Genomic DNA, 18,338 nt, shown 5'->3' on the forward strand with positions numbered 1-18,338 from the left:
TGATAACCTCAGTTTCATCATTTTAGCTTCTAGTGACAGTTCTGGTTTAATTTGTTTTAACACCCAATTATTTGTCTTTTTCGTAGTCCATGGTATGCTCAAAGCTCTCCTCCAGCACAACATTTCAAATGAGTTGATTTTTCTCTTACCCGCCTTTTTCACTGTCCAACTTTCACATCCATACATAGAGATTGGGAATACCATGGCCTGAATGATCCTGACTTTAGTGTTCAGTGATACGTCTTTGCATTTGAGGACCTTTTCTAGTTCTCTCACAGCTGCCCTCCCCAGTCCTAGCCTTTTTCTGATTTCTTGACTATTGTCTCCATTTTGGTTAATGACTGTGCCGAGGTATTGATAATCCTTGACAAGTTCAATGTCCTCGTTATCAACTGTAAAGTTTCATAAATCTTCTGTTGTCATTCCTTTAGTCTTTTTGATGTTCAGCAGTAGTCCTGCTTTTGTGCTTTCCTCTTTAACTTTCATCAGCATTCGTTTCAAATCATAACCAGTTTCTGCTAAGAGTATGGTATTGTCTGCATATCTTAAATTATTGATGTTTCTCCTTCCAATTCTCACACCTCCTTCATCTTGGTCCAATCCCGCTTTCCGTATATGTTCTGCGTATAGATTAAACAAATAGGGTGATAAAATACACCCCTGTTTCACACCCTTTCCGATGGGGAACCAATCGGTTTCTCCATATTCTGTCCTTACAGTAGCATCTTGTCCAGAGTATAGGTTGCACATCAGGACAAACAGATGCTGTGGCACCCCCATTTCTTTTAAAGCATTCCATAAGTTTTTCATGATCTACACAGTCAAAGGCTTTGCTGTGGTCTATAAAGCACAGGGTGATTTTCTTCTGAAATTCCTTGCTCCATTCCATTATCCAACGTATGTTTGCGATATGATCTCTGCTGCCTCTTCCCTTTCTAAATCCAGCTTGGACGCCTGGCATTTATCGCTCCATATATGGTAAAAGCCTTTGTTGTAGAATCCTGAGCATTACTTTACTTGCATGGGATATTAAGGCAATAGTTCAGTAATTACTGCATTCTCTGGGATCCCCTTTCTTTGGAAGTGGGATATATATTGAACGCTTCCAGTCTGTGGGCCATTGTTTAATTTTCCATATTTCTTGACAATTTTTTGTCAAAATTTGGACAGATTCAGTCTCAGTAGCTTGTAGCAACTCTATTGGTATGCCATCTATTCCTGGTGATTTGTTTCTTCCAAGAATTTTAAGAGCAGCTTTCACCTCACATTCTAAAATTTCTGGTTCTTCATGATATAGTTCCTCCGTGAATGAATCTGTTATCCTGTCATCTCTTTTATAGAGTTCTTCAGTGTACTGCTTCCATCTTCCTTTTATTTCATCTCGGTCAGTCAGTGTGTTCCCCTGTTGATTATTCAACATCCATATTCTTGGTTTAAATTCCCCTTTCATTTCTCTAATCTTTTGGAATAGGGCTCTTGTTCTTCCCATTTTGTTGTCCTTTTCTATTTCTATACAATAACCATTGTAATAGTTTTCTTTGTCCCTACGAACTAGTCATTGTATAGTTGCATTTAGGGTTCTGACCGTGTTTCTATCTCCTTTTGCTTTTGCTTTCCTTCTCTCTTTAACCATTTTTAGAGTTTCTTCAGTCATCCATTGAGGTCTTTCTATCTTTTTAACAAGAGGTATTTTTTTTTGCATTCTTCCCTGATAACGTCCCTGACTTCAGTCCATAGTTCTTCTGGTTCTCTGTCAACTAAGTTTAAAGCCTCAAACCTGTTCCTTATTTGATCTTTATATGCTTCTGGGATGTTATTTAAATTGTATTTTGGCATTATGAGTGCTTTGTTGTTCGTCTTTAGCTTTACTCTGATTTTCGATACGATCAGTTCATGATCTGTACCACAGTCTGCTCCTGATCTTGTTTTTGCAGAAAGTATGGAAGTTCTCCATCTTCTGTTTCCAATTATATAAAATCAATTTGATTCCTATATTGACCATCTGGTGATGTCCAAGTGTACAGTCGTCTTTTTGGTTGCTCAAAAAAATGTGTTGGCAAGAAACAAATAATTGGCTTCACAGAATTCAGTAAGTCTTTCTCCTGCTTCATTTCTGTCACCTAAGCCCCATTTCCCCACAATTCCTAGCTCTTCTCTGTTCCCTGCTTTTGCATTCCAGTCCCCCATGATTATCATCATATCTTGTTTTGGTGTGTGATCAATTTCCTCCTGTACTTCTGTGTAAAATCTCTCCTTCTTCTTCTGTGTTTGATGTTGGAGCGTAGACTTGGATGATGATTATGTTAATAGGTTTCCCGTTTAATCTCATTGATATCACTCGCTGAGACCTTGTGTTGTAGCTCCTAATTGCTTTTGCTACATCACTTCTCACTATTAAAGCCACTCTGTTTCTTCTTGATTTCTCATTTCCTGCATAAAATATTTTGTAGTTGCCTGATTGAAAATGTCCCACTCCTGTCCATTTTAATTCACTCACGCCAAGTATTGTAATGTTGATACGCTCCATTTCTTGCTTGACAATTTCTAACTTTTCCTGGTTCATGCTTCTCACATTCCATGTTCCTGTTGTGTGCATCGTACAACTCCGGACTCTGCTTTCGCATCTGTGCGCATCAGCCTCTGGGCTTCCTTTCGGCTTTGACCCAGCTGCGTCATTAGTCATAGCGCTACTCGTACTTGTCCTTTGTTCTTCCCCAATAGCTCAGTGAGTGCCTTCTGACCTGGGGGCCACATCTTCCAGCACTATCTTGTGTTGCATTTTGGATACTCTGTTCATAGGGTTTTCATGGTAAGAGGTATTCAGAGGTGGTTTACCATTGCCTTCCTCTGAGTTTGGATGCATCTTAGTCTGGTGTCTCAGCTGTGACCATTCCGCCATGGGTGCCCCCCTCTTGGTCTAGACTCCTGACGGCATTGCTCTCAGCTTCTTCAACACTCTCAAACCCCCTCACCATGTTAAGGTGTGCATCCTACAACCTATTATTTCTAAGAATATATTAGGCCTGATGTACACATACAGCAGAACAAGATGGCTGAATTCTGAGGTACTATAATGGATTGTATCGTTACAGAGTTCAGGTGTGGAATCAATTGTTTAGTGTTCTTTTGTGTCAAGAGTTCCCGGCACATGGAAAACCAGCACACGAAGGATAACATTGTAACATATCCTTCCCCCTGATGTGGTCATTCTTTTACTTTCAGTAAAAGGGTTTTCTCCCCACAACTTGGGAGCATTTCAAAATGGTATATTATACCTGAGATATGAAGTGGTATATCTAGAATTCTATGACACTGGTCTATCACCTAATTCTGCTGTATGTTAGATTAGATCTAACTGTCAGAATTACTCAACACAATTACTACAGTCCCATAATGTTTGACAGGGATGGCAGTTCCTAGTCCTTTCTCCAAACCTACTCTTCTATTTCTCCTCTCAGTGATCCATCATGCATGCCACAGAATGCATCATCTTCATCATTATTACCCGTCCTCACTCCAAGATCCCAAGGTGTGTCACAACAATTAAAATACAACAGAAGTAACAGTAAAACCAAGGTAGCCATCACCTGTGTACCCTAACTTGAATCTTCTTAGTCACTCTAGTGTGTGATAGAACATTGGGAAACACTAACTGAATTTTGAGAAATGGTTTTGATATATATTAATACCAATTATTTTTAAATGTTTAGGAAATAAACTCTTCATTTCAGGTATTGTTTTTCTGAGCTGACAACATGCTACAAGAGCTTTCTAATATTCTAAAATAAGCATATTATATTATATGCTACCTTTTGGAAGTATTTTCAAATCATAACATGGATTAAAATGGTTGTAAATACCATCAATAATATGTTACTATAAAAAAATAAATAAGTAACATGTATACTTCTTTATTTTGTAAAAATGGCATTTCCACTGCCAGGAACTCATTTTTTTGCTAAGAATTTTTAAAAGGTCCTTCTTTATTGTGGGGGGAGTACTTTTGAGAGGTTATCAATCAAAACAAGAAATCTAAATAGTGAGAAATGCATGGGAGGTCAAATGATGCTTTAACTAATAATAACTGCTTTAACCTTCATCCTGACTGTTAAAAAAAATCACACTTGCCTGACTTGGGGATATATTTGGATTCCAATGAAAATTCCAATGAAAAGATGGAATCACTTTGTATCCCAGAGAATACCCCCATTTTTTTGGTCACCATAAGTGTGCTTGGCACTGCCAAAGCACTTTGAGCCAAAAAACACTTATCCAGAGGAGGTAGAATTTTTCTGAGCAGTGCACGTTGGCTCCTTCTCCATGCATATTTTTAGACCCCAGGTTTTTTCTTTCTTTGTTTTGCTTCCACAAGGAAAATGGTAAGGGGCAACTGGCTGAAATTTGGCAATATTGTTCAGGTGACAGTTTGTGACAATGTCCAAGAAAGACAATCCTGTAGGTCTAATTGTGTATAAAGTACACAATAAACAGTAGATTTTTGCCCCCAGGACTTTTTATTGGGGTATTTTTGGCTTCCAGTAGTTTTTTCCAGAAGGAAAACAGTAAATGGCAACTGGCTGAAATTTGGTGACATTGCACAAGTTAAAATTTGTGATAAAGTCTTAGAAGGACACCCATGTAAGTCTACTTATTGTAAATTACACAATGAAAAGTGCACCATGGACCCCAGAAGTCAGGATAAAGGTTAATCAAATGTTATCTATAACATTTAAAGTTATATGTTTACAATGGTAAACAATAGTATCTCCTTAAAGGTTAGTATTTAACATTGTTCTGATTAGAGGTAATGCAGGAAGGCTCAGTATACTTGTTCAAAAATATGAAAGAATAAACATACTTCTAAAGAAGCCAGTGAATCCCTCCAGTATGATGGCAATAGCTGTTTTTAATACATCTAGCATTATGCAGCTAATATTTCTTATGCTTCCTTTTAAGTCTCCTAAGACCGAGATTATGGCTAATATCTCATGACACCAAAAATAATACAGCAGCTGATATTAAAGCATTTTTCCCAGCTTATTCTATAAAATATTAATTACTAGCTTATGCCTATATAGTTTGGAGTATTAGGTAACTGAGTTCCTGCTCAAGTCTAAATCAATAAAAGATAACATATACTGCATCAATCATTTCTTAATCTCTCTTTACTACCTAATACAAGATATCTGTGGAGACTTCTTTTGGAAACAGTTACTGAGATGTCCAGTGTTTAAGTACCATATTACAATATAAAATCTTACCTAAAAAAGATATATTTTTCTCCAACAGCATTTCTTGAAGTAAGACTTCATGCTCATATCCAATTGCACTGATTTTTTACATCAAGGAAGGAAAAAATATACATGTTTGAAATAAAACTGTTTTAGAATTGGATAAAACTGAATACAGTTATTTAGAAGTGAATATGGACCAGCCATGGTGAAGATACCAATTTGATTTTTTAACATACATTTTTAATCCCCAAACTAGAGAGAGCAGAGCTGAGCAGAGTTCAGCAGAGATCCAAAGCCTTACTTGGTACTTATTTATTTAAAATAGAAAATTAATCCAAAGCTCTGATGGTGGATAACTAACAACAACTAATAAAATATCATATCATAAAACCACAAAAAATACTTACATAAATAAAAAACATACATCTTTCAGCTGAAACATCATCAACGATTTGCATTGTGCCAGCATAAAAACCACATTTTTGCTGGTGTCAAAAATGACAGCAGTGTAGGCATCAGTTGGATTTTGAGAGGCAGGTAGTTCCAAAGCCAGGAGGCCACCATGGAAAAAGTCTGCTCATGTGTAACCTCATATTGTATCATCTAACGGTGGAACACCAAGGAGGGCCTCACTGGCAGATCTTAACTGCCAGGCAGGACTATACCAGGATTCTAGTATTCTGTTCCAAGGTAGTTTGGGGCTTAATAATTCAACAGTAAAACCTTAAATTCAGACTGGAAACATCGGCAGCTAATGCAAGTCTTTCAGAACAGGCATAAGTTGGCTCCAGCTAGTATCTCCATTCAAAAACCAAGCAGCTGCATTTTGTCCCAGCAGCAATTTTGTTGTCTTCAAGGCTATGTATGTATTTATTAAATTTATGTCCCACCCTTTCTTTCAGAAGGAGCCCAGGGTGGCAAACAAAAACACTAAAAACATGCTAAAAACAGACTTTAAAATATATTAAAAGAAAAAACTTCAAAAACATATGAAAACAAAAATTTTAAAAAATCTTTTTAAAAAAGCTTTAAAAACATTTTAAAAATCAATTCCAACACAGATGCTGACTGGGATAAGGTCTCTCCTTAAAAGACTTGCTGAAAAAGCAAGGTCTTCAGTAGGGGCCAAAAAGATAACAGAGATGGTGCCTGTCTAATATTTAAGGGGAGGGAATTCCAAAGGGTAGATGCCGCTATACTAAAGGTCTGCTTCCTATGTTGTGTGAAACAGACCTCCTGATAAGATGGTATCTGCAGAGTGTAGTGATTGACTGGGTATATAAGAGATAAGACGATCTTTCAGGTATCCTGGTCCCAAACTGTATACGGCTTTGTAAACCAAAACCAGAACTTTGAACTTGGCCCGGCAGCTCGTAGGCAGCCAGTGCAATTCTTTCAGCAGCAGGGTGACATGATGGCGATACCCTGCCCCAGTGAGCAGTTGCATTGCCGCATTTTGCATCAGTTGCAGCTTCTGGACCAACCTGAAGGGCAGCCACATAGGTAGCCCTATATAGAACACATTATAGTAAACCAAATGATCTAATATGAATTGGAGGTAACCAGACCATGAATTTCTATAATCAGGTTGTCCCTGTCCGAGAACAGTCATGGCTGATGAACAAGCTGTAATTGAGAAAAGGCACATGTGTCTCCAATGAGAGAGTGGAATCAGAATACCTCCAAACTACAAGCATACAATTCAACAGGAGTGCAAGAACAGGCCACTCACCTAATTCTTGTCACGGGAACCATTAGCCACACAAGTTCCAACTTATCAGGATTCAGTTTCAATATATTAGCTCTCATCCAGCCCATTATACCAGCCAGACACAGTCCAGGACCTGCACAGCCTTACCTGACTAAGATTACAAGGAGAAATTGAGCTAGATGTCATCTGCATACTGTTGACATCCAACTCCAAAGCTCCTGATGACCTCAGCCAGCAGTTTCATATAGACCAGGAATGGGGAAAAGATTTTCAGCCTGAGGACCACAACCTCATCTGGGCAACATTCCTAGTGGCACATGCCGGTGGTGGGTGGTTTGGATCCCCACACAGCCATGAGGCTCACTGGGTGACCTTGGGCCAGTCACTGCCTCACAGCCTCAGAGGAAGGCAATGATAAACCCCCTCTGAATACCACTTACCAGGATCGACTTGAAGGCAGTCCATTTCCATATTCACAGTAGGCTAGTTTCTACGCATACTCCTTCCACTACTCCATCCAAGCAACCAAGAGGCATTATGAGAGCTCAAGATCATATTCCAACTAGGCAAAACATTCAATGAGGGTATTAAATAGAGGGAGGGGTGTGGCTTGGGGAGAGGCCTGGAGAGACACCTTTGGCTCCTGGGCCTGAGGTTCCCCATTCTGATATAGATGTTGAATAGCATTGGGGACTGAATGGAACCTGAGGGGTCCTGTGGATTAACTGTCTAGAATAATAGAATCATAGAGTTGGAAGGGGCCTATAAGGCCATCAAGTCCAACCCCCTGCTCAATGCAGGAATCTAAATTAAAGCATACCTGACAGGTGGCTGTCCAGCTGCCTCTTGAATGCCTCCAGTGTTGGAGAGACCACTACCTCTCTAGGCAATTGGTTTCATTGTCGTACTGCTCTAACAGTTAGGAAGTTTTTCCTGATGTTCAGTTGAAATCTGGCTTCCTGTAACTTGAGCCCTGCACTCTGGGACGATCGAGAATAGATCCTGGCCCTCCTCTGTGTGGCAACCTTTCAAGTATTTGAAGAGGGCTATCATCTCTCCCCTCAGTCTTCTCTTCTCCAGGCTAAACATGCCCAGTTCTTTCAGTCTCTCCTCATAGGGCTTTGTTTCCAGTCCCCTGATCATCCTTGCCCTCCTCTGCATCCGATTCAGTTTGTCTGCATCCTTCTTAAAGTGTGGTGTCCAGAACTGTTAATACAGCCTTAAAAAGCATTTGCCTTTTTTTGCAGCCATATCACACTGTTGGCTCATGTTCAGTTTGTGATCAACAACAATCTCAACATGCTTCTCACATGCAGTATTGCTGAGCCAAGTATCCCCCATCTTATATACATTTGGTTTCTTTTTCCTAGGAGTAGAACTTTGCACTTATCCCTGTTAAATTTCATTCTGTTGTTTTCAGCCCAATGCTCCTGCCTATCAAGATCCCTTTGAATTTTGTTTCTGTCTTCCAAGGTATTAGCTAACCCTCCCAAGCATTCCCTGCACCTCCTCATCCAACTCATTAATAAAAAGGTTGAAGAGCCCTGGGCCCAGGACCGAGCCCTGTGGTACCCCACTCATTACTTCCACCCAGTTTGAGAAGGAACCATTGATAAGCACTCTTTGAGTACGATTCTGGAGCCAACTGTGGATCCACCTGATATTTGTTCCATCCAGCCCACATTTAGCTAGCTTGTTAATCAGAATATTATGGGGCACTTTGTCAAAAGCTGTGCTGAAGTCAAGATATATTATGTCCACAGTATTCCCACAGTCCACCAGGGAGATTACCCCATCAACAAATAAGATAAGTCAGGCAGGATTTGTCCTTGATAAATCTATGTTGGCTTCTAGTAATTGCTGCATTGTTTTCAAGGTGCTTACAGATTGACTGCTTTATAATCTGCTCCAGAATTTTCCCAGGGATTGATGTCTGGCTGACTCGTCTGTAGTTCCCCGGTTCTTCCTTTTTGCCTTTTTGAAGATAGGGACAACATTAGCCCTCCTCCAATCGTCTAACACTTAGCCTATCCTCCATGATAATAGCCAGTGGTTCCAAGAGTTCTTCAGTCAGTTCTTTCAATATTCTAGGATGCAGTTCATCAGGCCCTGCAGATTTGAACTCGTTCAAAGTGATTAGGTATTCCTTGACCATTTGTCTATCAATTTCAAGCTGCAATCCTGCCCCTTCAACTTCATGTTTCCCAGGAGGGTCATAGACCCTCTTTTGGGAGAAGACTGAGCCAAAGTAGGAATCGAGCACTTCTGCCTTTTCTTTGTAACTGTTATCTGTGATGTTCCTATATTAATGTATATATGGTAAGTGTTGGTTGTTTAGAAGATACATGGTAAGTGGAGTGAAAGAGGGGGAGTGAATGGGCAGTAGAATGCGAGATGATTGGCTGAGTGTTTAAAATGGCTGAATGTATAAAAGGAAGAGTGAGAGTGGAATCTGGGGGGGAGAAGAGAACTGAGTGGGTTGCTTGGTGGGGTTTAGAGAGTTGTTTGCCAGGAGGGAGGTGGAGTTCAGATTAGTGTTGAGTAAAACCATATGCTTATGTGCCTTAAGAAGAAATCTTGTTAATCTTGTTAGCTTTGTTATCTGTAATAAATACTTAATTTGGTTTACCAAAGGCCTGATCCTTGGCTGGGGTTTCACAGACCAGAAGGGAGGGTAAGGTAATGACCAAGGCTGAAGGGGAACTGTAACAAATGGTGGCAGCGGTGAAGAGAGTAACAATACCAGTATTCAGAGTCTCTGGGAATACTAGTATTGGGACGTTACTGGTGGTTGCCTAGCAGGGGGATCTGTTGAGATCTGTGCTAGAGCGGATAGGTAAACCATAAGAGAGTGCGGTCCGGACTGGTGGAGTCCCTGGTGGTGCCTAGAGACAGGCAGTAACCACGAGCAGGTAGGAACCTGACAGGGAGAGCCAGGGAAGGACGCATCACATTATCCTTTTGCCATTCCTCAATGAATAGATGTACCACCATTTCTTTTCTCTGTCTTTTACTATGGATGTACGTGAAGAAACCTTTTGCAATCTCTCACTAACCTCATCTGATTCTTGACTTTAGCCTTCCTGACGCCATCCCTGCAATTCCGTGCTACCTGTCTGTACTCTTCCTTTGTGGTGTGCCGTTTCTTCCATTTTCTGTATGTGTCCTTTTTTGTTTTCAGGTTATCTCTAAGCTTTCTGTGAAGCCACATTGACTTCTTCTGCCTTCCGCCTTTTTTCCTTGATAGACTTGTTTGCTATTGGCCTTTAGAATTTCCTCTTTTAGAAATTCCCACTCACCTTGGACTCCTTTTCACATTGGGGTCATTTGCCATGGAACCTTAGTTACCATTGTTCTGCGTTTATTGAAATTGGCTTTCCTGAAGTTCAGGGTGTGTGTATGGCTATTCTCAGCTTTTGCTTCCTTTAAAATCAAGAACTCTAGTACAGCTTGGTCACTTTTCCCCAGATTCCCCATAACTGCCACTTCATCCACCAAGTCATCTCTATTGGTTAGAATCAAGTCAATGGTAGCCAATCCTCTAGTTGCTTACTCCACTTTCTGTAGGAGGAAGTTATCTCCAACACAAGTCAGGAATTTCTTGGAAGGGCTCTGTTTGGCAGAATTTTTTGCCCAACAGATATTGGGGTAATTGAATTCCCCCAGTACTACTATATCATGCCTCCTTGAAACCCTGGCAATTTGCTTTGCAAAGGTTTTATCCTCGTTTTCTCCTTGATTGGGTGGTCGGTAGTAGATTCCAGCCGCCATGTTCCTTTTATTCATTGCCCCATTAATTTTAATCCACATACTGGTGGACCTAAGATCATCCTGCTGTATTTCTGTGCAGGGATATGTATTTTTAACATACAGTGTGACTCTGCCTCCCTTTCTATTCCTTCTGTTCTTTTTGAACAAGTTATATCCTTCAGTTGCTATGTTCCAGTTATGGGAGTCATACCACTAAGTTTCAGTTACAGTGATCAAGTTATATTTACTTCCGTGTATTAAGAGTTCAAGTCCATCCTGTTTGTTTCCCAAACTCTGGGCATTAGTAGATAGATATTGAAGACCATGTGATTTACGACCTGGCTTCCTTCCTACATTTTTATGAAGACTATTATTGGGCCCCATTAGAGTGGTTCCCTCAGTTCCTCCTACTGTGCACAAGCCTTTATTAGTCATTATTGTCAAGTTTACATCTCCCTCCCCCATAGGATTCAGTTTAAAGCTCTCCTGATGAAGTTGTCCATGTTGTGGCAAAACACATTCTTCCCAGTCCTTGAGAGGTGCAACCCACCACCTGCTAGCAGTCCATCTTCCAGGAAGCGTAGCCCATGGTCCCAGAATCCAATCTCTTGTGTTGGCATCATCTTTGTAGCCAGTCATTTACCCGGAGTATTCTTCTTTCCCTTTACACTCCTCTTCTAAGTACCAGAAGGATGGATGAGAAAAGTATCTGGTGTCCAAAGGCCTTGAGTTTCCTTCCCAGAGCTTCAAAGTCTGATGTGATTTCTTTGTAGCTCTGCTTGGCAGTATCATTCATTCCCACATGGATGAGAAGGGATATGTGTCAGTGGGCTTTATGAGCTATGGCAACCCTTCCGTCACATCTCTAATCTATCCTCCAGGGAGGCAGCATACCTGGTGAGTCCATGCATCTTCTCGGCATATTTGGATTTCAATCCACGCAGTAGGGAGTCTCCTACCACTACTGCTCTTCTTTTCTTCTTGTAGTGGGGTGTGGTTTCATTGCCTCTGCTTTTCATGAGCCCTGCTGGAGGGGGGTGGATTGACGAGAACGAAGCAGAGGAAGAGGAATTAGAGTGGGATGGTCGAGCCGGTGAGGGGCCGAGTGGTGAGTTGGACTCAGAAGGCGCTCCAGCTCTGGACTTTGACAGCTCAACCCCAGCAGTTCCAGATAGCCCTGTGAAGAGTCAACCTGACCAGCTGGTTGTTTTTCAGCCTGACGCTCCCCCTCTCCCTGCACCTGCATTGCCCGCATTCAGCCCTCCTCCCTGTGAGGGGGAAGACTGGACGGTGGCTCCAGCTTCTCCTCGCACCAGCAAGTGAATATGGTGAGAAATTCAACAGGCACAGTTGAAGTGGAGCCTTTTCCTGCATGCATGCTCCAAACAGTGACAGTTACCACATACAAGTAGGGTGCCCGCCCAGCCATACTTAAGCCGAGTGAGGGGGGGAGTAGTTGCTGAGTTAACGTGTTAGTGCAGTGAAGTTGTGCCTGGTTAGACCTAGAGACACGCTGAGTTCTGAGTAAGTTGTAGGTAGATTCATGAAGTGCACTGAATTGAAAGTTTCTCTTACTTTAATAAAAGAAAAAAACAGTTGTGTCTGAGTTCTTCAAGTGTGGGCAAGACAGTCTGACTCAGCGATTACCTCCTCCACCTGACGACCCCATGATTGAGATGGAAGTGAGCAGCTGTACAGGGGAGGACTATCAGAAACTCCGAGCCAAGACCCAGACACTCTGAATGGAGAATCAGACCTTGCACCTGCAAGTGACTCAGCTTGGGACTCAAATATCAGCCTTGCAACAGAGGGCTGCTCCAGCCCCGCCAGTGCCTGCGCCTTGTATCAAAACTTCTGTGGGACTGTTCCTCCATTACAGTGGGAAGAAGGAGCAGTTCGCCATATTCATTGCTCAGTGTGAGCTTTACATCCGCATGCGGCAGTCAGATTTTCCCAACAACTCCTTGAAAGTGGCCTTTGTCATCAGCCTCCTGGAAGGGGAGGCTGTCCAGTGGGCAACACCTCTGTTGCTTTCGAATGACCCTGTGCTAGCCCAGTATGGTAACTTTGTTGAGGCCATCGCAGAAATCTTTCAGCACGCCCAGCAAAAGGCCACTGCGGCCCGTCACTTGAGAAACCGGAGGCAGGGCAGGAACTCTGTCTGGACTTATACCAACACTTTTTGTATCCTGGCCCAAGAGATAGAGTGGAATGAATCTGCTTTGATGTACCAATACCATAATGGCCTCAGCAGTGAGATCCTTCATGAATTGGTGTGAACCAGACACCTTATCAGAGCTCATCCAGCTGTGCCTGCAGATAGAGAGCAGACTTGAAGGTCAGGGCCTAGAACACAAGGCTGAGGTGGCCCTAGTGTTGCCCCTCACACCACTCCCTTGCACACACTTCTCACCCAGCGTGGGAACTTCAACCCAGTCAGGGGTGGAGCCAATGCAGACGGGGGGGTGCAGCTGGTGGCCATTACTGCGTCTTGTGGGAGCAAATTCCATAGTTTAACTATGCGCTGAGTAAAGAAGTACTTCCTTTTGTCTGTCCTGAATTTTCCAACATTCAGCTTCTTTGAATGTCCACGAGTTCTAGTATTATGAGAGAGGAAGAAGAACTTTTCTCTATCCACTTTCTCAATGCCATGCATAATTTTATACACTTCTATCATGTCTCCTCTGACCCGCCTTTTCTCTAAACTAAAAAGCCCCAAATGCTACAACCTTTCCTCGTAAGGGAGTTGCTCCATCCCCTTGATCATTCTGGTTGCCCTCTTCTGAACCTTTTCCAACTCTATAATATCCTTTTTGAGATGAGGCGACCAGAACTGTACACAGTATTCCAAATGTGGCCGCACCATAGATTTATACAATGGCATTATGATATTCGCTGTTTTATTTTCAATACCTTTCCTAATTATCGCTAGCATGGAATTCACAGCTGCCGCACACTGGGTCGACATTTTCATCGTGCTGTCCACTACAACCCCGAGAGACCTGGTCGGTCACCGCCAGTTCAGACCCCATGAGCGTATATGTGAAATTCAGATTTTTTGCTCCAATATGCATAATTTTACACTTGTTTATATTGAATTGCATTTGCCATTTTTCCGCCCATTCACTCAGTTTGGAGAGGTCTTTTTGGAGCTCTTCGTAATCCCTTTTTGTTTTAACAACCCTGAACAATTTAGTATCATCAGCAACTCTCTACTCACCAGCTTACTACACAGCTTTTTGCTATGGAGATGCCCTTATGTATGCATGATGTTCCCCCATACACACATAGTCATCTCAGACATCTATTTAAAATCATGGTTTAAAGTGATTGTGAACAAGTTACAACAAGTTTCAGGCTTGTGTGGCCCTCTTTTCCTCCATGTGGAAAAGGAGGAGGGTGAAATTTTCTGCTTTCCCTTTTGACTAAACCATTGCTTTCCATTACCTACAAAACCAGAAATATCTGGTTTATTCTACCTCCAGTTAGTTAACAATCCAGGATATCAAACAATGGCTTGTCAGGGTTCCTTTCTGATAATCTAAAGCAGGGATGGGGAATCTGTGGCCCTTCAGATATTGCTGGATTATAGGTCCCATCAGTCCTGGCCACTGGCTATATTGGCTGGGCCTGATGGGAGTTTAACATCATCTGAAGAGACACAGGTTCTCCAACCATGATCTAAACCAATCTCTCCCAACCTCATGACATCCAGATATTTTGGACTACAACTCTGCATCTGTACTGGAACTGTTTTTAAGTTTTAAAAATTGTTTTATTGCTTCCTGTTTGTCATCCTGGGCTCCTTTTGGAAGGAAGTCCCGGATCAAAATTTAATAATAACTAACTGAATAAATAAATAAATAAACTCCCATAAACCCCAGCCAACATGGCAGGACACGAGGTTCAGGAAGGCTGATCTAAACCATGCTTTAATAATAAATAAAAATATTTAACTCTAGCTGTTGCCAGTTAAAGGAAAAGATGGGATCCAGCTGCCTGATACTTTGGTTGTGAGACACCACACACCTTCAAGATATTCAAGCATGTGCAAGCATGTAATATTTAACAGATGTTATGGAAGAAAGTGCCAGTAAAGTTGAAATAATATGCATCTCTTTATTTCTATAATTTAATTAGAAATCTGTTTCATTATAAAAATTATGATAGCATATAACTGTCTACTACCATCATCTGAACAGGGTGGTTCACGACAGATGCTGTTGGAGGTCGCTGATTCATAGGGTCAACTTCAAGTCAACTTGAAGGCACATAACAAATCATCATCTTTTGTCACAGCACTTCCAAGATAGAAAAAATAATTTGTAATTAAGAACTTTGTAAAAAAACTATCAACTTATGAATTTACTGATTTTAAATCGTTTAAACTATGAATCGATTTCCCATTATAACTAATTTCTAATTTCTAGCAGCAATGACAGCTAGAATACAAAAAGAATCATAAGAGACTGCATTACAAGAATATAGTGTTGCAATGGAAATAATGTACTGCATTAAACTGTAATGTAATGATACAGCTAAACAAAGAAAATGAATGATTGCAAAAAATGTAAGATAAATTCTACAAATAAATTTATAATGCACCATAAGCAGAAACACTTAGACTTAGTCTATAGTAATACCTGTTATTGATGTATGGCACTGACCATGGGGCAAAACTTGTAAATAACCTCACAAGCCATTTTTCTGCTCATGCAATCCAGCAGCCTAGTTTCCCGTAAGCAACCAAACTATTACTGAAAAATAGCCTCCTGGCATTTACAAAGAGGTTGACTTCATACTTTAGCCCATGCATATATAATTAGATAGTTGTATTTAAAATCAATATACAATCCTTAGAAGACATAATGCTTTTAAAACCTTAACTTTGAATTGATTTTAAGCTACTATGTATGTCTTAAAATTAACAACTAAGGCTGTATGCCTAACCCCAGTTCCCTGGAAGAAGGGCTGCAATCCTAACCATGTCTCCTCAGATATAAGTACTATTCACTAATAGGCAATAAACCTTGCGGTTTAAGAACGTACCTATAGCCCACAGATACTTCTATCAAACTTTAAGAAGCAGAGAAATTGGGCAGCTATAGTGAATGCACCAGGGGAGCAGGAGACCTGATCTCCTCTCTGAGATATTGGACTGCCCTACAAATTTGTCAAAATGCAAAGACAATTTGGGTTGGTCTTTCACAGTCCAATGCACTTCCTGTGTAGCTTGCAAGAACTTGGTAACATGTGCCTCTGAGCATATGGTGAGTGGTGAAAACACCTGCCATCTCCAAAGATGGAGAATTATATTTTTGTATGTTTGTTGGTGGTGGTCTTACTTTACTCTTTCCTGTGTTGCTAATGTTTCTATAGATAATCTAATCTAGAAGATCTTATTTCCCTCATTATTCATCCTAGAAACCTGTGTAAATTTTATTTTTATTAATTTCAAAGCCTTTTTATTGGTCAATGTAGTTTTTTATTATTACTTTGTTCTGAATTGTTTATATTATATTATTTTGCTCTTGAAATGGAAGCCGCTTTGAGGTCACCTGGTGATGAAAAGCGGCATACAAATATACTAACTAACTAACTAACTAACTAAATAAATAAAATGTAGCCTCCCACCCAAATGTAAACCAAGCTGTCCCTGGCCACATCCACACCAGGCCTTTATTTCATTTTGGACAGTCATGGCTTCTCTCAAAGAATTCTGGGAAGTGTAGTTAGTGAAGGGTGCTGAGAGTTGCTAGGAGACACCCTGATCCCCTCACAGACCTTCAATCAGAGTGGCTGCCTGTTAAACTACTCTGGCCACTGGAGCTCTGTCAGGGGAATAGGAGTCAATAACAACACCACATAATATCATAAAACAGGCTAAAATTTCAAACCAACCTATTCTGCAAAATCACAAGAAAACAGAGTGAGTGAGTGAGTGAGTGAGTGAGTGAGAGAGAGAGAGAGAGAGAGAGAGAGAGAGAGAGAGAACACAAATATACAGTAGAGTCCCATCACTGTACATGTGCCTTCTGTAGAATAAAAAGGTGGAGGAAACACTGACTAGCCAAGCCTAGCAGCTGGGAGTCTGGCTTTTAGAACACTGACAGTTGGTTCTTACTGAGCATGCTTTGTAACTCCTCATCCAAGTCGTTAATAAAAATGTTAAAGAGCACTGGGCCCAGGACCGAGCCCTGTGGTACCCCACTCATTACTTCTGCCCAGTTTGAGAAGGAACCATTGATAAGCACTCTTTGAGTACGATTCTGGAGCCAACTGTGGATGATCCAACTAATAGTTGTTCCATCCAGCCCACATTTAGCTAGCTTGCTAATCAGAATATCATGGGGCACTTTGTCAAAAGCTTTGCTGAAGTCGAGATATTTTATGTCCACAGCATTCCCCCAGTCTACAAGGGAGGTTACCTGGTCAAAAAATGAGATAAGATTAGTTTGGCAGGATTTGTTCTTCATAAATCCATGTTGGCTCCTAGTAATCACTGCATTGTTTTCAAGGTGCTTACAGATGGACTGCTTTATAATCTGCTCCAGAGTTTTTCCAGGGATTGATATTAGGGTGACTGGTCTGTAGTTCCTGGGTTCTTCCTTTTTGAAGATAGGGACAACATTAGCTCTCCTCCAGTCATCCGGCACTTCACCAGTCCTCCATGATTTCGCAAAGATAATAGACAGTGGTTCTGAGAGTTCTTCAGTCAGTTCCTTCAATACTCTAGGATGCAGTTTATTGAGCCCTGCCGATTTGAACTCATTCAAAGTGATTAAGTATTCCTTGGCCATTTGTCTATCAATTTCAAGCTCCAATCCTTCCACTTCATGTTTCCTGGGAGGGTCACAGACCCTTTTTGGGAGAAGACTGAGCCAAGTAGGAATTGAGCACTTCTGCCTTTTCTTTGTCATCTGTTATCATTTTGCCATCCTCATTGAGTAGCTGTGCCACCATTTCTTTTCTCTGTTTTTACTATGGACATCCCTGAAGAAAGCTTTTTTGTTGCTTTTAGCATCCCTCACTAACCTCAGCTCATTCTCAGCTTTAGCCTTCCTGACACCATCCCTGCAATTCTGTGATACCTGCCTGTACTCTTGCTTTGTGGCCTGGCCTTTCCACTTCCTGTATGTGTCATTTTTTGTTTTCAGGTCATATCTAAGTTTTTGTGAAGCCACATTGGCTTCTTCTGCTGTTTCCCCCTTTTTTTCCTTGTTGGAATTGCTTGCCATTGAGCTTTTAGAATTTCCTTTTTTAGAAACTCCCACCCATCTTGGACTCTTTTTCTCATTAGGGTCACTTGCCATGGAACGGTACTTACAACTGTTCTGAGTTTATTGAAATCAGCTTTCCTGAAGTCCAGGGTGCGCGTATGGCTACTCTCAGCTTTTGCTTCTGTTAAAATCAAGAATTCAAGTATGGTGTGGTCACTTTCCCCCAGAGTTCCTATAACTGCCACTTCATCCACCAAATCATCTCTATTGATTAGAATCAAGTCCAGGATAGCTGATCCTCTGGTTGCTTCCTCCACTTTCTGTAGGAGAAAGTGATCTCCAACACAAGTCAGAAATTTCTTGGAGGGGCCGTGTTTGGCAGAATTTGTCTCCCAACAGATATTGGGATAATTGAAATCCCCC

At 41.2% G+C, this 18,338-nt stretch overlaps 1 protein-coding gene across 12 annotated transcripts in view; it reads right to left on the reverse strand.

Annotated features, from left to right (window-relative positions):
- The window catches only part of CDIN1 (CDAN1 interacting nuclease 1), a 214,236-nt gene that overhangs the window by 83,572 nt on the left and 112,326 nt on the right, over positions 1 to 18,338 (reverse strand). For all 12 annotated transcript variants that reach the window (XR_009760709.1, XM_061611513.1, XM_061611521.1 and 9 more), the window contains one exon: positions 5,262 to 5,329. Coding sequence is in view for 11 of the 12 variants with exons in the window: in XM_061611513.1 (XP_061467497.1) it covers positions 5,262 to 5,329 (68 nt within the window). In the remaining variant the exon portion in view is untranslated. The remainder of the gene's footprint in view (positions 1 to 5,261; positions 5,330 to 18,338) is intronic.

The sequence above is a fragment of the Rhineura floridana genome, chromosome 2 (assembly GCF_030035675.1).
Source record: "Rhineura floridana isolate rRhiFlo1 chromosome 2, rRhiFlo1.hap2, whole genome shotgun sequence".
NCBI lineage: Eukaryota > Metazoa > Chordata > Lepidosauria > Squamata > Rhineuridae > Rhineura > Rhineura floridana.